Below are 17,458 nucleotides of genomic sequence, written 5' to 3' on the forward strand. Positions count from 1 at the left end.
CGACAGCAGGACCTAAAAACCTGCCGTTGAGACGCTCTCCTTCCAGACCGCCTGAGCTCGAACAAGCCGGTACATCCTGCAAAAGACTCGCAGCTGTAATTGCGACAAGAAGAGGGCTTTGAAACAAACAAGCAGTCTGATTTGTAAAGCCTTTAAAACCACGTATTCATTTCCTCCCTATAAGCATCAACAGCGCCGAAAATGGACAGCAGGGGAGGGGGGTCAAACAGGCTCCTGCGGTGTTTTACTCTGGGGGTAATTAAAACCTTTGACTGACAGCAGAGAAGCAAAAGGCGCAGACGCGCTGTGATTGGTCGGGGGGGGGGGGGGGGGGGGGGAAGTTGGGTTGGGATGGGTGGGGTGCTTTACAATCCCCTCTTGTTTCCACCCTCAGCGCGCGCTGGGGCTTCAGCTCGTCCAACTTTCGCTGAAGCCGGACGCAGACGCACAGAGCGGCAGAGCAAAGTTGGAGAGGCTTCCTCCGCACTCGCCTTCCGAGTCCCCCCTGATAAAGTGAACGCCGCGGGTAGGACTCGAAAACAACAACAACAACAACAAACATGAGGTCCGTTTCTGCTCTCTGGAGAACGATCGGGATGGTCGTGACGGTGGCGTTCATGTCGGCGTGCAGAGCGTCGGAGTACGAGTACGTGACTTGGAAGGTGGATTTTTCTTCGAGGCCCATCTACGGCAAGTCCCCCCAGTGCGTGGGGATCCCGGAGGACCTGCGGCTCTGCCACGGCGTGGGCTACGCCGAGATGCTGCTGCCCAACCTGCTGGAGCACGAAACGATGGGGGAGGTGAAGCAGCAGGCCAGCAGCTGGGTGCCGCTGGTGCACAAGAGGTGCCACCCGAGCACGCAGGTCTTCCTCTGCTCGCTCTTCGCACCCGTGTGCCTGGATCGCCCCATCTACCCGTGCCGGAAGCTGTGCGAGGCGGTGCGGGACGGCTGCACCCCGATCATGGAGGCGTTCGGCTACCCGTGGCCGGAGATGCTCATCTGCGACAAGTTTCCCGATCATGACGTGTGCATTACCATGGCGCCCAACGTCACCGAGGCCCCCGAGACTACAGGTAACGACACGTCCCGACACTCCTAATAATAATAATAATAATAATAATAATAATAATAATAATAATAATAATAATAATAATAATAATAATAATAATAATAATGAATTAATTAACAAGCTTATTACTGGTAGTTTTGATGAGGATGTAATATCATCGGCTTCCTAAAAATAATGGCTTATGTTTTTTTCTTGTTTTTTTTTTTTGGTTTTAGTCATTTTTGACAGAAAGGTGACGACACTAAGGGTTAGTTCTTCACGTCGGTGACGGCTGGAGATGATAGCTACGTTTAACATATTCATAAATGAATCAATGAATTATTTATACGAGTTCCAAAAAAGTGATAAAAAAAAAAAACAGTTAACTATTTCCGTCACTCCTGTTATTACCAGATAGTAAAAAAAAAAAAAAAAAAAAGCTAGATACGATGCTAATAAAGACGTATATTTTTAAGTTGAATTCTTGGCATGTATTGTTAGTTGAAGGAGGTTCAGTGTTATGTGAGATTTGCAAATGAATCAACACTTTTGATAAAAATAGATTTCTGCTGTCATGGCGACAGATACAAAAAAAACAATTTCAAATCCTAAGAATTGGGAGAAGTTAGAGTTTTTACACCATTTACCTTCACATTCATCAACATCATCCCTCGGTCTATAAAGGTCTGAAAGAAATTACAGAGGAGCATTACTATAATATCTGCTGCCATGGCAACGTAAATAATGAGAAAACAATAAAAAAAAGACGATTTTTCTTTTCGATTTTCAGTCCGAAATGTTAATGCTGTTTGGATGAGGAACTGGAACTTCAGCTCTAAATCAGTCAAGAAATCTGTTGTCTAGAAAGTAGATTGAAAGTTGTACCAATAAATACCTCCCTGTTAATTCTGTTATTAATACTGCATGAAACTTTGATCATTTTGTCAAAGAATCGGTGAGTTTCCCTTGTAAATTCTGCAGTTTTAGTGCAGTCTGGATGAAGACTGAATTTCACTCATAGAAACAAAGACCACAAGTTAGTTCATAGTTCAGACGTTTATTAGAAATCTGCAGCAAGCGTCACGTCTACAAAACCAGACTGTGAGAAAAACAACAATAATGGGGACAAACAGTTAACATGTGCAGTGACAATACAATGACGCTTAGATCCGTCCTCTACAACGCTATTTAGATGTTTACATTTAATAAGCAGCTTTTTATGTTTGTAAAATAATCAGGAATTCCTTTTAATGTCCCAAATTCTTTATGTTGTAACAGAAATACAAGGAACAGTGTTACATTCATTCAGAGGCGCCTTAGAAAATGGAATATACTGACATGCGTCTGGCTTTATTTTCATGTTCGGTGTAATAAAACAATGTAGGATTTTGCTCTCCAGCAAAAATAAAAATAAAAAAATAAATTAGGTACCAAACGTAAGCTTCTTACCTGATATAGAAAACAAATCCCAGGCACTTTTGCTGTTGTGCAAAAGTCAACACCGTCCTAACCCTCGTAACACTCTTAAATGAGCTCGGGAATGTTGTTTTAGGGGTAACGGTGTATTTGCACATGCAAACCCCACACAGAGAAACCAAATAACACCTTTTGGAAGAGAAAACAGAGCTGTGAAAAGCCAAATCTGCTCCCATTTACCCCGCCCCCCTCCCCCCCCCGGCCAAAGAACTGCTAAAACTAAAAGTGAATAGTTTATTTTCATCATAATCGGCTACCTAAGCACTCCCTTTAGTGTGAATGCGAAGCTGCCTGCTGTCGACTTTGAATGATCACAAAATATTGGGGGAGGAGGGGGTAATGGAGGGGTGAGCCGGGGGGGGGGGGACTCCAGATGGTAGCGATTATTTTAAGGTGTTTGCCGAGTTTTGGAGGACAATGCTGGGAGGTAGTCCAGCTGCAACGAAAAAGCCAGTACCTGCATGTATTAATGCTCGTTGTCTGACAAGCACATTGAATCCGATGAGGGATGAAACGCTGAAAGACAGTCGGGTCGGAATCCTGGCCGCGGGCGGATTCCAGCAGCGCTGCCGAGGACGCATTCCACCGTCACTTCATGCGTCCTGTCAGAATCAGATGGGCTAAGCTCAGGTTGTCCAGGACAAAACTATATGTTGTAAAGCAAAACAAAACAAAACAAAAAAAACCCCACAAACAAACAAAACACAGTTTCTTCAAGGATCAAGCTTGGACCGGTTCTAAATACTTGAGGTTTGGGAGGTGGGCTGCTGTGCCAGCAGCGTCGGCTCTGGGCACTTTAACGAACTGCACAGAGGAGGGAGAGGAGAAAGCACAACTGATTCATTCCCATTAAGCGCTACACCGTGTGACCTTCCATCACCACATCATCAACTTACTTTTACTGCCACCTGGAGGTGTAAATGCAGCTTTCAGAGACGTTTTATTATTATTATTTTATTTTACTGAAAAACATTACGCTTAAATACATAACCTAGACAGAGCTCAGGGCAGTTTAATGTTTCTGTGTGTGTTAACATTTAACAGCTTTTTGTGGGGTGAGCGGGGTGAGGGGGGGAGTACCTACTCCAAGAGTGGCATAGAGGGACTTAGGTGGATTTTTGGTAAAAGTTTGCATTTGCAGGTTGAGGTTGGGGACCACACAAGCTCTGCCCTCCCCAGACACCACCTGCTGTCACTTGTCAACTCGAAGAATAAACTAAGACGGTGATTTCACGCAAGCTTCTTAAAGGGGCAGTATTGATTTATTCTCATTTATTTTTTAGCTTTACATCATGTGGTATTGTTATTCCCCTCATCAAAAACATACCTGGAGTGTCGCCTTGATTCTTTCGTCCATGTTTGAGAAGTCCTTGAATCTCCCGTGGCAACCGTTCCGCTGTGACAAACACTCGGTGAGACCAAGCGCCACCGTTTCAAAACAGCCCTCCCCTGCGACTTCCCCACTCAGCTCCTTCAGACTAGCCAGCAGCAGTTAGCAAACACCTGATGGAACTGCGCATCAGCCGAGCTCATTATAGGAGCTACTTCTCAGTGCGTCGCTGGTAGAAACAAGGGTTAAGAGAGGAGCCATGTTGTGACGACTTTCTGAGGGCGGAATTTCAGAAAGATGAAGAGTTTTTTAAAGAGGCAGAGGCCCAATTGCAAGGTGTTAAATTGTGAAGTCAAGCTTCTTTTAAGTCATATTTCATAAATATAAAGATTTTTATAACAACTGAAGCTAACAGTTATTTGATTGACCTGCATCAATGCATAATACTGCCCCTTTAAAGCTAATCAACTCAAAGTTTTTTGTGTCTTCTGTTGTCAGTAATGGCTCAGAAAGGGCCAGTATCTAATGCTGAGGTGGATAAAGGCAGAACAAATGCAGATTGATCTCCTCGGCCGTTACTGAATGTTAACAGAGGTTTCCATGCAGTAGTCTGGTGTTAATGAACTTAAAGGGTACAGACAGACAAAAGATCCAGTGACTCTGAAAACAGAGTCTACTTCGCACCAAGCACTTTGCGCCTTGGGTGTTACTTTCACAAGCCTTCGTTAAACATGTGTAACTGACATCTGGCAACTAAAAGAGGCTATTAGTTTCCACCTTACCTGCCCCTATCTTTTGATTGATCTGAGTCAACACTGAGATACCAGGATCTGTTAAAGGTCAGTGCTGCAGGATTCCACAAACCGGGACCAAAAAAAAGGTCCAACTTCGGAAAAGTAGTTCTCAGCTGTTTGGCACGAAGCTTTCGTTTGCACTATTATAAAAATTAAACTGTGGTAGTAAAGTATTTGCAGATATGCCTCCAGTCAGAACGTTTTGGCTAAACCTATGTTGGCTTCCTTTGTTCTCCATGAGCTACCATTTCTTGGAATTTCTGACCATTCCGGTAAGCTGTAACTGAATATCAATACTATTTCTTCTTTTTTTTATGCATTTCTCAGATCTTTGTAGTTGTTTTCCACATGGAACAATGTTACCGTCGAGGAGGCTTGCTGCGAAAGCTGCGTAGAAAGTGAAGCGGAGTGTTTACTGCCGCACTTAGTTACAGCTGGCTGTAAAAGCGGAGGACATTCTTCTGTGAGGTCAGGTCGCCAGGACACGTGAAGCTAAAGAAACAAGTTGAGTGACAACAAGAACAAGACGAGATGTTTGCATAGAGAGAGAGAGCGAGAGAGAGACGTGGAAATTTGGAATCCAAAAATCACAGGAGTTTTAGTTCTTTCAGATGGGTTATGCTAATTTGTGACTAATCAATTTCTGACATTTCACCAACTTTATTCATTATATTTCCATTTATTTACTTATTTTTTTGTTTTCCTTCCCAGGCCCCCCTTCCGTCTGTCCTCCATGTGGCAATGAAATGAAAACAGACACCATGTTGGAGCACATGTGTGCCAGCGAGTTTGGTAAGCGTCCCGGAGACATTCACTAAAGACGTCCTTCTCCACCTTGGCAATGATTAACTGGTTCAGTGGGTTTTATTTAGATTATTTCTATGATTGCGCAAATATTCGAAGTGAAGCTCTCAACGCTTATAGTTGCAGACGTTTCATCCGACTTTGCCCGTCAGTTAAATGTGAGTTATCTGTGTTCAGGCCTTGGTGGAGGACGAGGTCATTTGACTAATGAATTTAGGGTCGTTGGAGCCGTTATGTGGCAGTAGTAAAGCTGGGTGTGTGCTCTGCCGTCTGGGCTGGTTCGTGTTACAGGTGAACTTTTCCATATGGTGGACGGTCAGCTGTGACAAACTGTACAGAATGTTAAACATGATGAGAAGTAATCTCCTGAAAACACTGAATTCAATAGTCATTTCTAAATGCGCTTTCCATTTATTTTACTGTGGCGTGTTTTACGAGTCCTAATTAAAAAAAAAGGACTTTGTTAGCCAATAAAAAGCTAATGAGTAAAATGTACCAGGGTGACACTTTTTACTAGAAATTTACGCAAAAGTTCATAAAATCCCTGAACAGGGTCCTTATCGACCTGGTGATTTTGCCCTTTCTGTTGGCTAACAAATAATTTTTTCTTTACATATTTGTCTGGTAAACGTTTGTTGAAACATTGGCTGCTAATTCTTACGCTGTACTTGGAAAGAATTAGTTTAAGTCACCCACGATATTTAAGCGTCAGATTTAATCCAGTGATGCCGTTTTCCAACTTAGCCAAAGCGTTTGGCTAACCTGATTGGTCAAGTAAAACAAAGAAATGGACAGAAGTGCAGCATTTCAAAAATAACATATTAACATTGTTACTTGCAGTATGTTTCTGTATTAAAGCTGCATTATGTACGTTTTATTAAAGAAAAATCCATATATATTGTTTTACATATTTGTTGAAACAGTCACTATGTTGTGACGGCATACTATGAGACATATAATGTGAGAAAAAATCAAGCTCCTCTGCCGTCTCCCAGTGCTAACAGAGCAGAACCACGCTTGCTAGCCCCCCTTTGTTCTCTGCAGCTAGCATAGCCTGTTGTGAGCTATTTAGCAGTTAGCAATGCTACCAACGACAAATGAAAGCTCTGACCACTGCTACTTTAAAGGGACAGTCCAGATATTTTTGAAGAGAAGTTCAGTGAATGTAATGGCTCCTCTACATAAAGCAGACAAGTGTCATAGTGATAACTGCTGAAGGCGGAGTTTGTAGCTTCTTAAAGAGACAGAGACAGTCAGATTTTACAAAAGTGAAGAAATCCTCAGCAGAGGAAAGCTTACAGGAAGTCAAACTGGTCCCCCTTTTTAGCTGGTCAGAGCGATTAAACCACTCAGACTGAAAATATGCGTGTCTTTCCAATACTTTACAGTGAAGCCCGGAATTATATGTTTTCATGACAGATGGAGATTTAAAGTACTCTTTTGATTGGAAATAATATTAATGTTTGAAGTTGAGCAACCAGACAAGGTCTTCCAACCTCCAAGACAAAAGATTTATAACAACAGATAAATGGCCAAAAATACCAGATGAATCAAAGAACTGACTAGAAATTTCCAAGAATGGTTTCTTTTCTGAAAGGTCATCAAAGGCCTTTCCATTAATCTTTAAACACAGCATAAGGGGTTTTTGACCTGCAATTTGTTTTGATAAAACGTAAATATGTAATATTTAATATAATAACGTAGATGTATAACAGGTTTTTTTTTTCTATTATACATCCTGTATATTTTCATTGCATCTTTTCCTATCAGAAAAAATATATATATTCATAAAAAGTAGAATATCTCAATCTATCAGCAGAATAAATAATTTGGGATTTATATGTATTTAAACAGACATCTAATGCACATATTTTCAAAAAAGAAAAAGGTTCTCTCGAGGTCTCAAGCAGCTTTGCTTTGCTATCAAACCTCTGTTTGTTGAGTCTGCCTCGTGTCAGTCTGCCCTAACGCTTGCAGAGGAGTTTTTGCATCTTGACAGTTTTGTAGCTGTCCGGGTTCTGTTGTTGGGTAATTCTCCTTACACGCACATGCAGCTGATGAGGTCGTCTGATCCAGTGTTTGTTTGCATAGCAATGGGGAAATTGTTCTGCTGAGGAACGTGCCTCCAAACATCCGTCTCTTGTGAAAGCATAGATGGCTGATATCAGAGAGTGAGGTGTTGTGTCCCATAGCTCCAGTTTGAATTGTGTTTAAATTGCTAACATCAGCTAAAATAAGGGCTCTACCTGAGCCGCTGTGAGCCTGTCACGTCTCAACTGATTTTTTTCCCGTTTTCTACAAAAGTTGAACTTTTCACCAAACCTCGTCTGAAAAACGTCAAACCTTTCGCTGTAAAACTTCCATTCGTGCTTAATTGCAGTTACAACATTTCGAGGGTTTATTAACCCTTCAAAACCACCTACAGACCACCTATTGGTCACTTTCTAGTTAGGAAAAACGGGACAGAAAAATCTGCCCATTGTTACTGAGGGAACTTTGTGAGATGTCTAGCAGAGCGTTTTCAGTCCGACTTGAATGGAAAATGTCCAATAAACAACAAACCCAAAAAAAGCAAGCGAGGAAGGAACATAGCTGGCTGCAGTGGGTATTTATAAGAGTGTAACCTTGGTAGCCCAGTCGGTTTCAGCAAGTTCAACAGAGATATTTAAAATGTCGCACCTTGCATGTACCTGCACATTGAAATGCTTGTGGCAAACCAAGCAAATCGACACCCCCCCCCCCCCCTACTGCTGCAGAGTTCACCGTAAACACCCACTGGGACTGCATCTCGAGGGGACTCCAGCAATACATGCGAGCGGCGTACATGAGACACAGAAGCGCCTGGTGCTTTACTTATTAGTGGAGCCTGGAGCCGTGGCGCCCTGAGAGCCGGGTGCCATGCCGAGCGAGCACAGCCCGCCCGGACGCACATTGGAACCAGACTTTCCAGCGGTTCTCGAGAGGAGTTTAAGGTTACGTTTGTTTTAACGAACTGCCTCGGTGTTTATGTTGCGGTGATGGGACTCGCCTTTCTTTTTTTTTTTCTTTCTTTTTCTGTGTGTCCTCATTTGCCAGGAGGAGAGCGGGGCGAGTGGTGGATGGGAGGTGGGGAGGCGGGGGCATTTTTGGCTCGTTTCATGTCTGTTGAAGACAAATGTTGTTTTGCTTGCTTGCAATAAGTCCCCTAACCAGCTGACAAGTGAGGATACACAGGCAGATTTACTGTCAGGCTGAAGTTGATACACCGCTTTAAGTGAACGTGTGTGTAACAGGGGGGGGAGTCATCATTTCTGCAAAGCATCGGATTTTTGCCTGTAGTTCAATTTAACTTTATTAAGACCAAACAAAGAGAGAGAGTCTGACACGAGAAGAATATACATAAAAAACGATTTTTGTATTTTTTTTCTTTCTTTCAGAAGAGTTAGGTTTCAGACCAAAGAGAAAACCGCAGCTATAAATATACCTTGGGATACCTGAGGCCAAACACGGGTTAGTGTCTTGTCTTTGAGTAGAAAAGAAAACACACTGGTGGAAAAAGCCTGGCTCTAATCACGAAACACTTTACCGCCCCCAACAGATAAGGCCATCATCCGGATTCCATTCTGCTGGTTTCAACTTGACTCTTCAGTGTTTAGTGGGTAAAAAGTGTGTTTTTAGGATCCGGGGGGGGTTTCTGCATCCCGGTTACGGGCGTGTTTGCCTGATCTTTGTTGTCGAGGGGGAAAACGCAAAAGCAGACATGAGAGATGGACAGGATGTTGCTCCTCGTCCCCGTTGGATCGCTCGGCCGGGGAAACCGCAGGGAGGGTCGAGAAACGAATCAGCGACTCGCACCAGAGCCTCTGTTAAGCGGCACGAACCAATCGTGTGTAAAATATTCACGACCTGGCAGCGAGAGAGTATGTTTTTCTTCTTTTGGTTCTCTTTAAACCTCATTTACTGGAAGCTGGGAAAGACGTGTTCCTCTTAGCTGAGGTAAATGTCAAGTAGGATGCTGCTGCTCTCTTCACACTTCCAAGTAATTGCGCAATTGTCTTTTCCCAGAAGAGCAACACAGATTTAAAGCTAAGAGTGAATTAGTCTGGTGTATCTTTTTGGGTTTTTTTCATCAGGGGTGCAGTTCTTGTTGAGTTGGTGAAGAGGTTGCAGTGTTTTGGAAGTTATTGTTTTGCAGATGGGCACTCACTGAGTTTTCTGACATCTCTCCATAATTTCTGTCCAAACAGACGCGTGTGTTTTGTTGATCGGCCGATAAAACGAAACAACAAAAAAAAATGTTCATATCGTAACAGACAAGTGAGCAATATTAGCAGCAAATATGTCCGATAGAATTTCAGTAATTTCCTGAAGCCAACAACTAAACAAAGATTATGACACCAACTCCAGACTCTTTAGTGCCTTAAATTGCTCGGCTGAGCATGTCAAGACAAAATGGAGCTGGAAACTCTACTAAATTGAACTTTTGCTCAAATGTACCTCTTGTTTTTACATTTATAGACATTGGAAAGTGTAGCAGAGAGAAAGGGCTTGTTGAAGTCTGGTGAGAGCTGAACTTGTAGCCTTGCATCACGTGAACTCGCGTCATTCACTGCAAACAGTGATTTGGGTAAACATGTCTGGAGGCTAGCAGGTCTTGATTTAGATTTATTATGTACGGTGCCATGAAAAAGTATTTGACTTCTTGATTTTTTTTTTTAAATGTTTTATTTTTTAGCAAATCAGATGTGAACTTGCTTGTGTAAAATGGATCTTTATCCTGCTACAAAACCCACGCATAGTTGAGCTTAAGGTTCTACTAATTACAATCAGTCATCCAGGTCCTGAAGCAGTAAAACCAAATTACTTGAGCAGCAATGCATTATGGTCCACTCTACACTCTGCGACTGCATGAATGAAATAAATGTGGTAGTTGCTCCGGCCTCCGACGTCCGTTAGAGGGCTCTCCAGAGGTCTGGTTGCCGCCCAGATTTTTGTGACAGCTTGGATAGTGTATGTCAGTTGGATATCAAGGTTGACAGGGTTTACAAAACCAGTGACTGTAGTAACTTTTCTGGGACATCCCACTGTGGAGGCGTGAAGGTTTGGAAGTGCACATGCACAGGATGCACAGATTACGCCTCGGCAGATACACAACTATGCACTGTGTTACTGAACCTGTTCAAGTTAGCACAATTTCTGATAAGAAAAAATATCTGTGTTATGTGAGCACATCGTTCCTGGGAGACAGAGACAGGTTATTGTTTACGATGTGATGAAAGATAGCGGGGTGGAAGCTAAGGGTCAAAAGTGCATGTGCGTTCATGCACATGCTAAAATCACAGCGCCACTTACTGGCTTGACATGACAGCTACGGCTGACTCCAGGTTTGTTAGTGTTGCTGTGTAGACGTGGATCATTTAGTTTGTTATGTTATTTGAACTAAACATATGTCATTAATTACGGTCAATTCACGATTTAACAAGCCCGTATTCCCGTCGGGGCGTTGTTAGGGTCGGTCATGCTCTTTTCCCGTAGCTCCTCTGCTGACCTGATTCTGTTTTCAGCTTCCTCCAGTTATGGAACTTTAGCGGCTATATTTTGCTTTACGTCTATAAGGGTTTTTCTGCAAAGCAGCGACCGACTTTGCCATTTCACCACGACAGTTATCTCTGGTGCCCAGCTAGGTTTTGAATTCACTGAACTTGGAATAATGTGACCGAAGTTCAGCTAGCATAGTGCCAAGGTCGATCATGCTACCAGTGCTAGCGACCCCCCACATTGTCTTGATCGAAATGTCAGCTTTAGTTGGATTTTTGGGAACCAGCCCCCTGTCCTACGCTTTGCTTCACCCAGAGCGTCTGGAGTCTCGGCTGTTGGAAAAACGGTTACTGAGGCATGGACTCTGTTGAAGTTAGCAATTGTTACCCAGTTGCTAACATTTGACTGGAAATAGCTTTAGCTGAAAACAACCATCCCTCTACTGCAAAGAAAAATTGCTGTTAAAGTTCATTCAGTATTTGGAAGCAACCCCTCCTTCTGTTCGCTGATTGGCCAATGGATTCCTTTCTACTGGAGGAATCCAAGTCAATGGGAGGAAGCCCAGACTGTCTGTGAAACAAGATTTTAATCAAGCTGAGTTGCACAACAAGGCATTGGCCAGGCTAGGGAACAGGTGAAATATCACTGTTCTTGACAGCACTCGCTTTTGACAGTTTTCAGTTTGAGTTACGTTTCTGATCCTGGGTCTTTCATAGTTTCTGATGCAGACGACACGGAGCAGCCACTTCATGCTGCCTGCTTCGTGGTTCCATCAGATTTGGTAGTTTTGTTCTTTGGCATCTGGTTTGGATCTTGTCTATTTACTCATTTGCTACTGAGTAGCTAGTTAAAGATACTGAGTAGCTTTAACTACTGAGTAATTAAAGCTACCCGTAGATGACTGTATTTAACTACTGGGTAGTTAAAGCCACTTGCTTTAACGCAGCAATTTTGCTCAGTAATGGACCCAGGGTGGATTTTGTGCCACTGACACCAAGCTTTTGGAGGAATAGCAGAGTCCGTTTCAAAGAAATGACCAGATCTCACTATGTGATCGTGCTGAAAAGATCAGTTCCCCCTGAAAACACCAAGGTCAAAGAAAGTTCGAACTTCAGGAGATTATAGGTGCTGGAAGACTTATCTGGATGAACGTCTTGCAGGTATTGGCCAGGATGTCTCCATCGTGGCTCACTAATTATGAGTGGTGTCCAGTTTGATTCCACAAAGCACTAAGCCCTTTCACAGCGAGGGGGATAAATCTTTTAATCCCTTACATGCGCAACATTAATTCAGTGGACGGAAAGAGAAGCACTTTATTACTTTAATTAGTAATGGAAGACAGAAGTGGAAAAGGAGAGTTCAGGAAGTCAAAAGGGATGTAATGTTTTAAAACTGGGGAAAAATAAAAAGACCTGTTTAATTTTTAACCACTTCAGTTCTTTGCTGGAGGCAGACAATTATTCCTACTTATTTATTTTATTTGCACTGTATGTCAAAGTCAGATGATTTCTTTTTTGTTTGTTTTTTTCCAGCCGTAGCGCTGCGACTTGGTCTTGTGTCCTCAGGGTGTGTGTGGGGTTTTATTGTGCACCTGGAAAGTATTCACAGCTCTTCACTTTTTCCACAGTTGGTTATGCTACAGCATGATTCCGTATTGTATTAAATGAATCTCTTTCCACAAAATCTTTTTTCTACACACCAATACCTCGTTACAAAACTACGGAAAAAAATTTTGAGTGTTTTGCAAGTTTATTAAAAACATAAAACCAAGATATCACAGTTATGCGAGCCTTCCCAGCCGTTGTTTAATGCATTGTTGACTCACCTGTGGCAGCAGTTCCATCTTGCAGTCATTTTGAACATGAAGCCTCCAGCTCAGCTCACCTACCTTTAGGCAGTTTGCTTCGTTCTTCTCTGCAGTTCTTTTCCACCTCCATCAGGTTGGATGGGATTGGTCAGATCTCTCCAGAGACGTTCAGTCAGATCCCAGTCTGGACTCTGGCTCGGTCTCTCCAGGACTCACACTGCGGTTCTGAAGCCTTTGAGATCTGGGCCATGTGCTTTGGGTCGTTGTCCTGCTGGAAAATGAGCCATGACATGACGCCTGGCAATTTTTGAATTTTCTCTGGAAAGAAGTTAGCAAATCCATTGCAGGTTCTGGTAAAGTGGCGTTCAGATGCCACAGACATGGCAGGTTTTGGAAACCTGTCATCCCCAAGGCACAAGCATTGCTGGCATTTCAAAGGATTTACTCAAAGAATGTTTCTCTTGTATGTTTCAGTGTCAAAAAGCTTTGGAGTCCGTCTTTGTAGATTTCGTAGTGAACATGGATTCGGGTTTTTCTGCTATTCATTTTCTGTTCTTTTTCATTTGTTCCATTGAGATTTCTTCCCTCTAACTGTCATTTTGACTGGAGTAATGATGTGAGATTTTAGAGTGGGGGTTACCTACCAACTCCTATAACCGCGTTACAGGATAATTACAGGCTGATTTAAAAGCTTCAGATGTCTTATCCTCAAAAAACATTATATAGTCGTATCGCTTTGGTTAAAGGGGTCAACAGAAATTGTGTTTTTGAAGGTAACAGTCAAATTGTCATAGACGATGTGCAGAGTGTGTCCTCGATTGTGGGTTTCCTGTTTAGCGCGTTGCGTCAAACCAAAGTTTTGAAGTGTATCACAGCGTTTTTGCGCCTCTATTTTGGGATTAATGTGGATGTTGAAAATCTAAATAGTTAGTCTGCACTGCACTGATGTACTGTGTTAAAAATAGTCTGTCATTTTGTGTTCAGTTCAGTACACACGCTCATTATGTACATTTAAAAAAAAAAGTTGTCCTCCTCAGTTGCATGTCCTTTGGATCCATACTATTTCTATTTCTGATAACGGCGCAGTGTTTTTTGTTGTAATTTTGTACAGTATATTATTACAGTTGTTTTTTTTTTAAACTTGTTTTTTTAATGTATTTTCAACACTTTTGGGAGTTTTGCGTCTCACTGTTTCCATATAGCTATGTTTTTGCCAACAGCATGTTATGGATATTATGCTCAGTAATAAAGTCATAATTAAGACAGATTTTTCTGATATAGATCTGACTTCCAGCAAATGCAGTTTAAGTCCCCTGGTGGTAGAAATCATTTTTCGGTTTGCTTTAGATGGAATAAAGACCCGTATGGTTTTTTTCAGCTGTGGTATTTCTCTTACAGGGATTCTACTATAAATTCTACTGTATTTGGGGCACAAGAGGTGCAGAACTGATGCCTGGTACCTGTCCACGTCATTATATCAGACATCCAGTTAAAAGTTGGTGAGGATATAGTATTTGTTGTTTGAATACTTGGTCAGGATGTTCACGTCTTTATTCGTCATCCATTAATTTTCTTCCAGTGAAGTTTAGAAAGGGCGAGCCAGGAGATGGAGCACCAGAGGCTCGGTTACTAGGTGGTTTCCTAGGAGACAGCATCTTATCTGGTTGTTGTGGAACAGCGTGCTCCTGGTGTACAGTTGGTATCGGCCGTTGTGATGATGAGGGAATCTTCCTTCAGCTCATCCGTCCTCAAAGTTCTTGTGCTCTCTCCGCCGGGTCGGCGTTGAACGTGTTCTGCTGGTTCATGGAGTCTTGTTTCTGAGTCACAGAGCGAAAGGTGGTTGAAGTGATTCATTCTGGTCCAGATTTATTGAGACAGAATCCGTCTGGTTTGAAGATGGAAGATTCTGGGATTGCAGCCAGAGTTTACTGATGCTTTAAGTGTATCTCATCTTCACGTTGAACTGTTGGTAGCGGTCCAATGATAAAGACTTTGGTTTTTGATTTCTGATGGTGCTCAGCGGACGACTGAGATTGTTTGTTTTTGTGTAATCATTATTAATTTTTAGTACTTTATATGCTATATTAGACAGCATGTAATTCAGTGTGTAAACTAAATATTTAGCTTGCTAACTACATATTTAGTTTGGAGTACTTTTTTTATCAATCTTAACATTTAGTTTGGAGCTAAATATTTAGTGGGCAAATTAGAGATTTAGTTTGAAAGTGTAACATTGTGAAAATCTGACCTTGAGAAATGAACCTCAGATTTTTCTCTGACAGGCTAAATAACCCAAATTGTTATTTGTAAAGTTTTAACTTTACAAACATCACCCTATATGAATGAACATGCAAAAAAAATAAATAAATAAATTTCAGCAGGAAATCGGAATTAGTCATAAAGACCTGCTGTGTGAAGGCAACCTTAAATCTCTATTTTCCTGCATATTAAACATTAACCTGATGCTTTAAGCGGTAAGGATATGCTAAGACAAAATGTCCTTCCCCCTCACGTTTGGATCTAAAGCAATCTATGTTTTTGTCTCAATGTGTCTTCATCACAGCTATCAAGGCCAAGATAAAGGAGGTGAAACGAGAAAACGCGGACCGCAAGGTGATCCTGCAAAAAAGAAAGAAGTTGATAAAACAGGGGAACCTGAAGAAGAAAGACCTAAAAAAGCTGGTGTTGTACTTGAAGAACGGCGCGGACTGCCCATGCCAACAGCTGGACAACATAGCGAACCAGTATCTAATCATGGGCCGGAAGGTGGATAAGCAGTACCTCCTCACAGGCATCCACAAGTGGGACAAGTCCAACACGGAGTTCAAAAAGGCCATGAAGACACTGAAAACCCACCAATGTCCTGAATTCACACACACATTTAAATAGTACACCCGCAGCCCCCGAATCTAGTTGAATTGCATTCTACATTTGAACTGGCAAAAGCACCGCCAAACTTTGCTTTCTGTTGTTCTGTTTATATTCCTACATATCTCTGTATTTTTACACATATTCTTCAGAATGTCCGCTGCTCGGTTTAGGATAAACTCGGCGGTGAATGACGACAAAAGGTGAATTTAATGTGAGCCCTTCAGGTCAAGGGGAAAGACTGCCGAGTCAGAGGGTGGGTTGGTTTTTCTGACCAAACGCTTGTATTTCTAAAAGTTAGATTAATTCTGCTTACAAGTTTTCTACGGTAAATATAAAGTCATGTCAATTTTATTTTGATGTATGTAGCTGAAAGTAGCAAACATTATATAATTGTTGCTATGGATAGGCCTTGCTAGCATGTTCCTGCTTCAATGTGCTAACGTCGGCTAACCCTGAAAAGAGGCAAGAAAACCTATTCTTGAGTCTTGAGAACTTATTGTTTTAACCTATATGTGTGTGCTTGAGCTTTGACAGTGACAAAAAGTATGAGATATTGCTTCTGTATGATAAATACATGTCAAGCTGAGCGAAACACAGTTAGCATTGAGGAAATGCTTTTTGTTGGGTTTCATGATGCACATTGCGAAGTCTGCTTTAGTATCGGTTCATGTGTTTTTCTGTGTGTTTAAAATGCTAAATCTGGCACAGTGTATCTAAACTTGGTGTTTATGTCTGTTCTGCTTTGACATTTCCACTTTAGCACAATTTCTTTTTTCATATTTGAATGTCAGTATTGCTCATTACGTATACTGTACATATATAAATTTGACATAAAATATGAAAAAATAAAACAGTGTCACAAAGTATTAATTCACTGTATAATGCCGACTTGTTCTGTTCAAACAGCTCAATTGAAACTTGAACTTTTTCAATTTTTCACATGCGGTCGTAGAAAACATGCTAACATGTTGTGTTTAGAAACTGGAGGTTTCTTCTTTTTAAAATTTTTTGTTTTAGGCTCTAGTGGACTTTATTGAGCTGGGAACAGATAGGAAATCAGCAGAGGAAGAAGGGGTAGACGTGCAGCAAATGACCCGTGGCAAGGAATCGAATCCAGGAGAACGGAGTTAGGACTACAGCCTCTCCACATGGTGCGAGCGCTCTACCAGCAGAGCCACCCAACGCTCCTCAAAACCCTCAAACAGCAAAATCGTTTTGGCCACAGTACCAAAACGATGAATTTAGTAACAATGTTTTAATTTACATTTTGTCCATCGCTGATGTGAGTTGCACACACACATCTTGTTAGTGAACATTTTGCTTTGACCAGTTTCAAGATGTAAAAAGCACTAGATTTACTAGCCTGGCTAACAAGTGCAACGTGAGCAGAAGTCATTGTTTTCCCAATTTGTCACTTGGAACAGCACCAACAGAAAATGGATGCCTTCATTGTAAATACAACAAAACACAAGTCCAAGGTGTTGAGTTTGGAGGAAGGATGTTGAAAGACCATAGCAAATTTCAAAGTGACGGTCCAAAGACATTTTCCATGAGTACAATGACATTTTTTTCCCCTAATCAAATGCAGCGGATTAACAGTACTTGCTAACAACTGATGGTGTCATCCAGGATGTATCACTGTTCAATATTGCCTCCGCTGCCTGGAAGTTGAGCTGTTAGCATGTCATGACAGAAATGAGACGGTCACACAGCAACAGGGCAACTTTTTATCTGACATGTACCTGCACAGAAGTTAGCTGTACCCAAAGTTCTGACTGCATCGCACCCAACATCGCAGTTTTACAGTTTT

General features: G+C 41.9%; 1 protein-coding gene across 1 annotated transcript; it reads left to right on the top strand.

Moving 5' to 3' along the window:
- The first annotated feature begins 560 nt into the window (after nucleotides 1-560).
- On the top strand, nucleotides 561-16,527 carry sfrp1 (secreted frizzled related protein 1). Its single transcript, XM_005806599.3, has 3 exons — nucleotides 561-1,074; nucleotides 5,361-5,441; nucleotides 15,341-16,527. Exons 1-3 carry the CDS (start codon nucleotides 561-563, stop codon nucleotides 15,664-15,666), a joined length of 921 nt encoding a protein of 306 aa, XP_005806656.1. The 3' UTR covers nucleotides 15,667-16,527.
- Nucleotides 16,528-17,458: the final 931 nt, after the last annotated feature.

This window comes from Xiphophorus maculatus, chromosome 12 (assembly GCF_002775205.1).
Source record: "Xiphophorus maculatus strain JP 163 A chromosome 12, X_maculatus-5.0-male, whole genome shotgun sequence".
Lineage (NCBI taxonomy): Eukaryota > Metazoa > Chordata > Actinopteri > Cyprinodontiformes > Poeciliidae > Xiphophorus > Xiphophorus maculatus.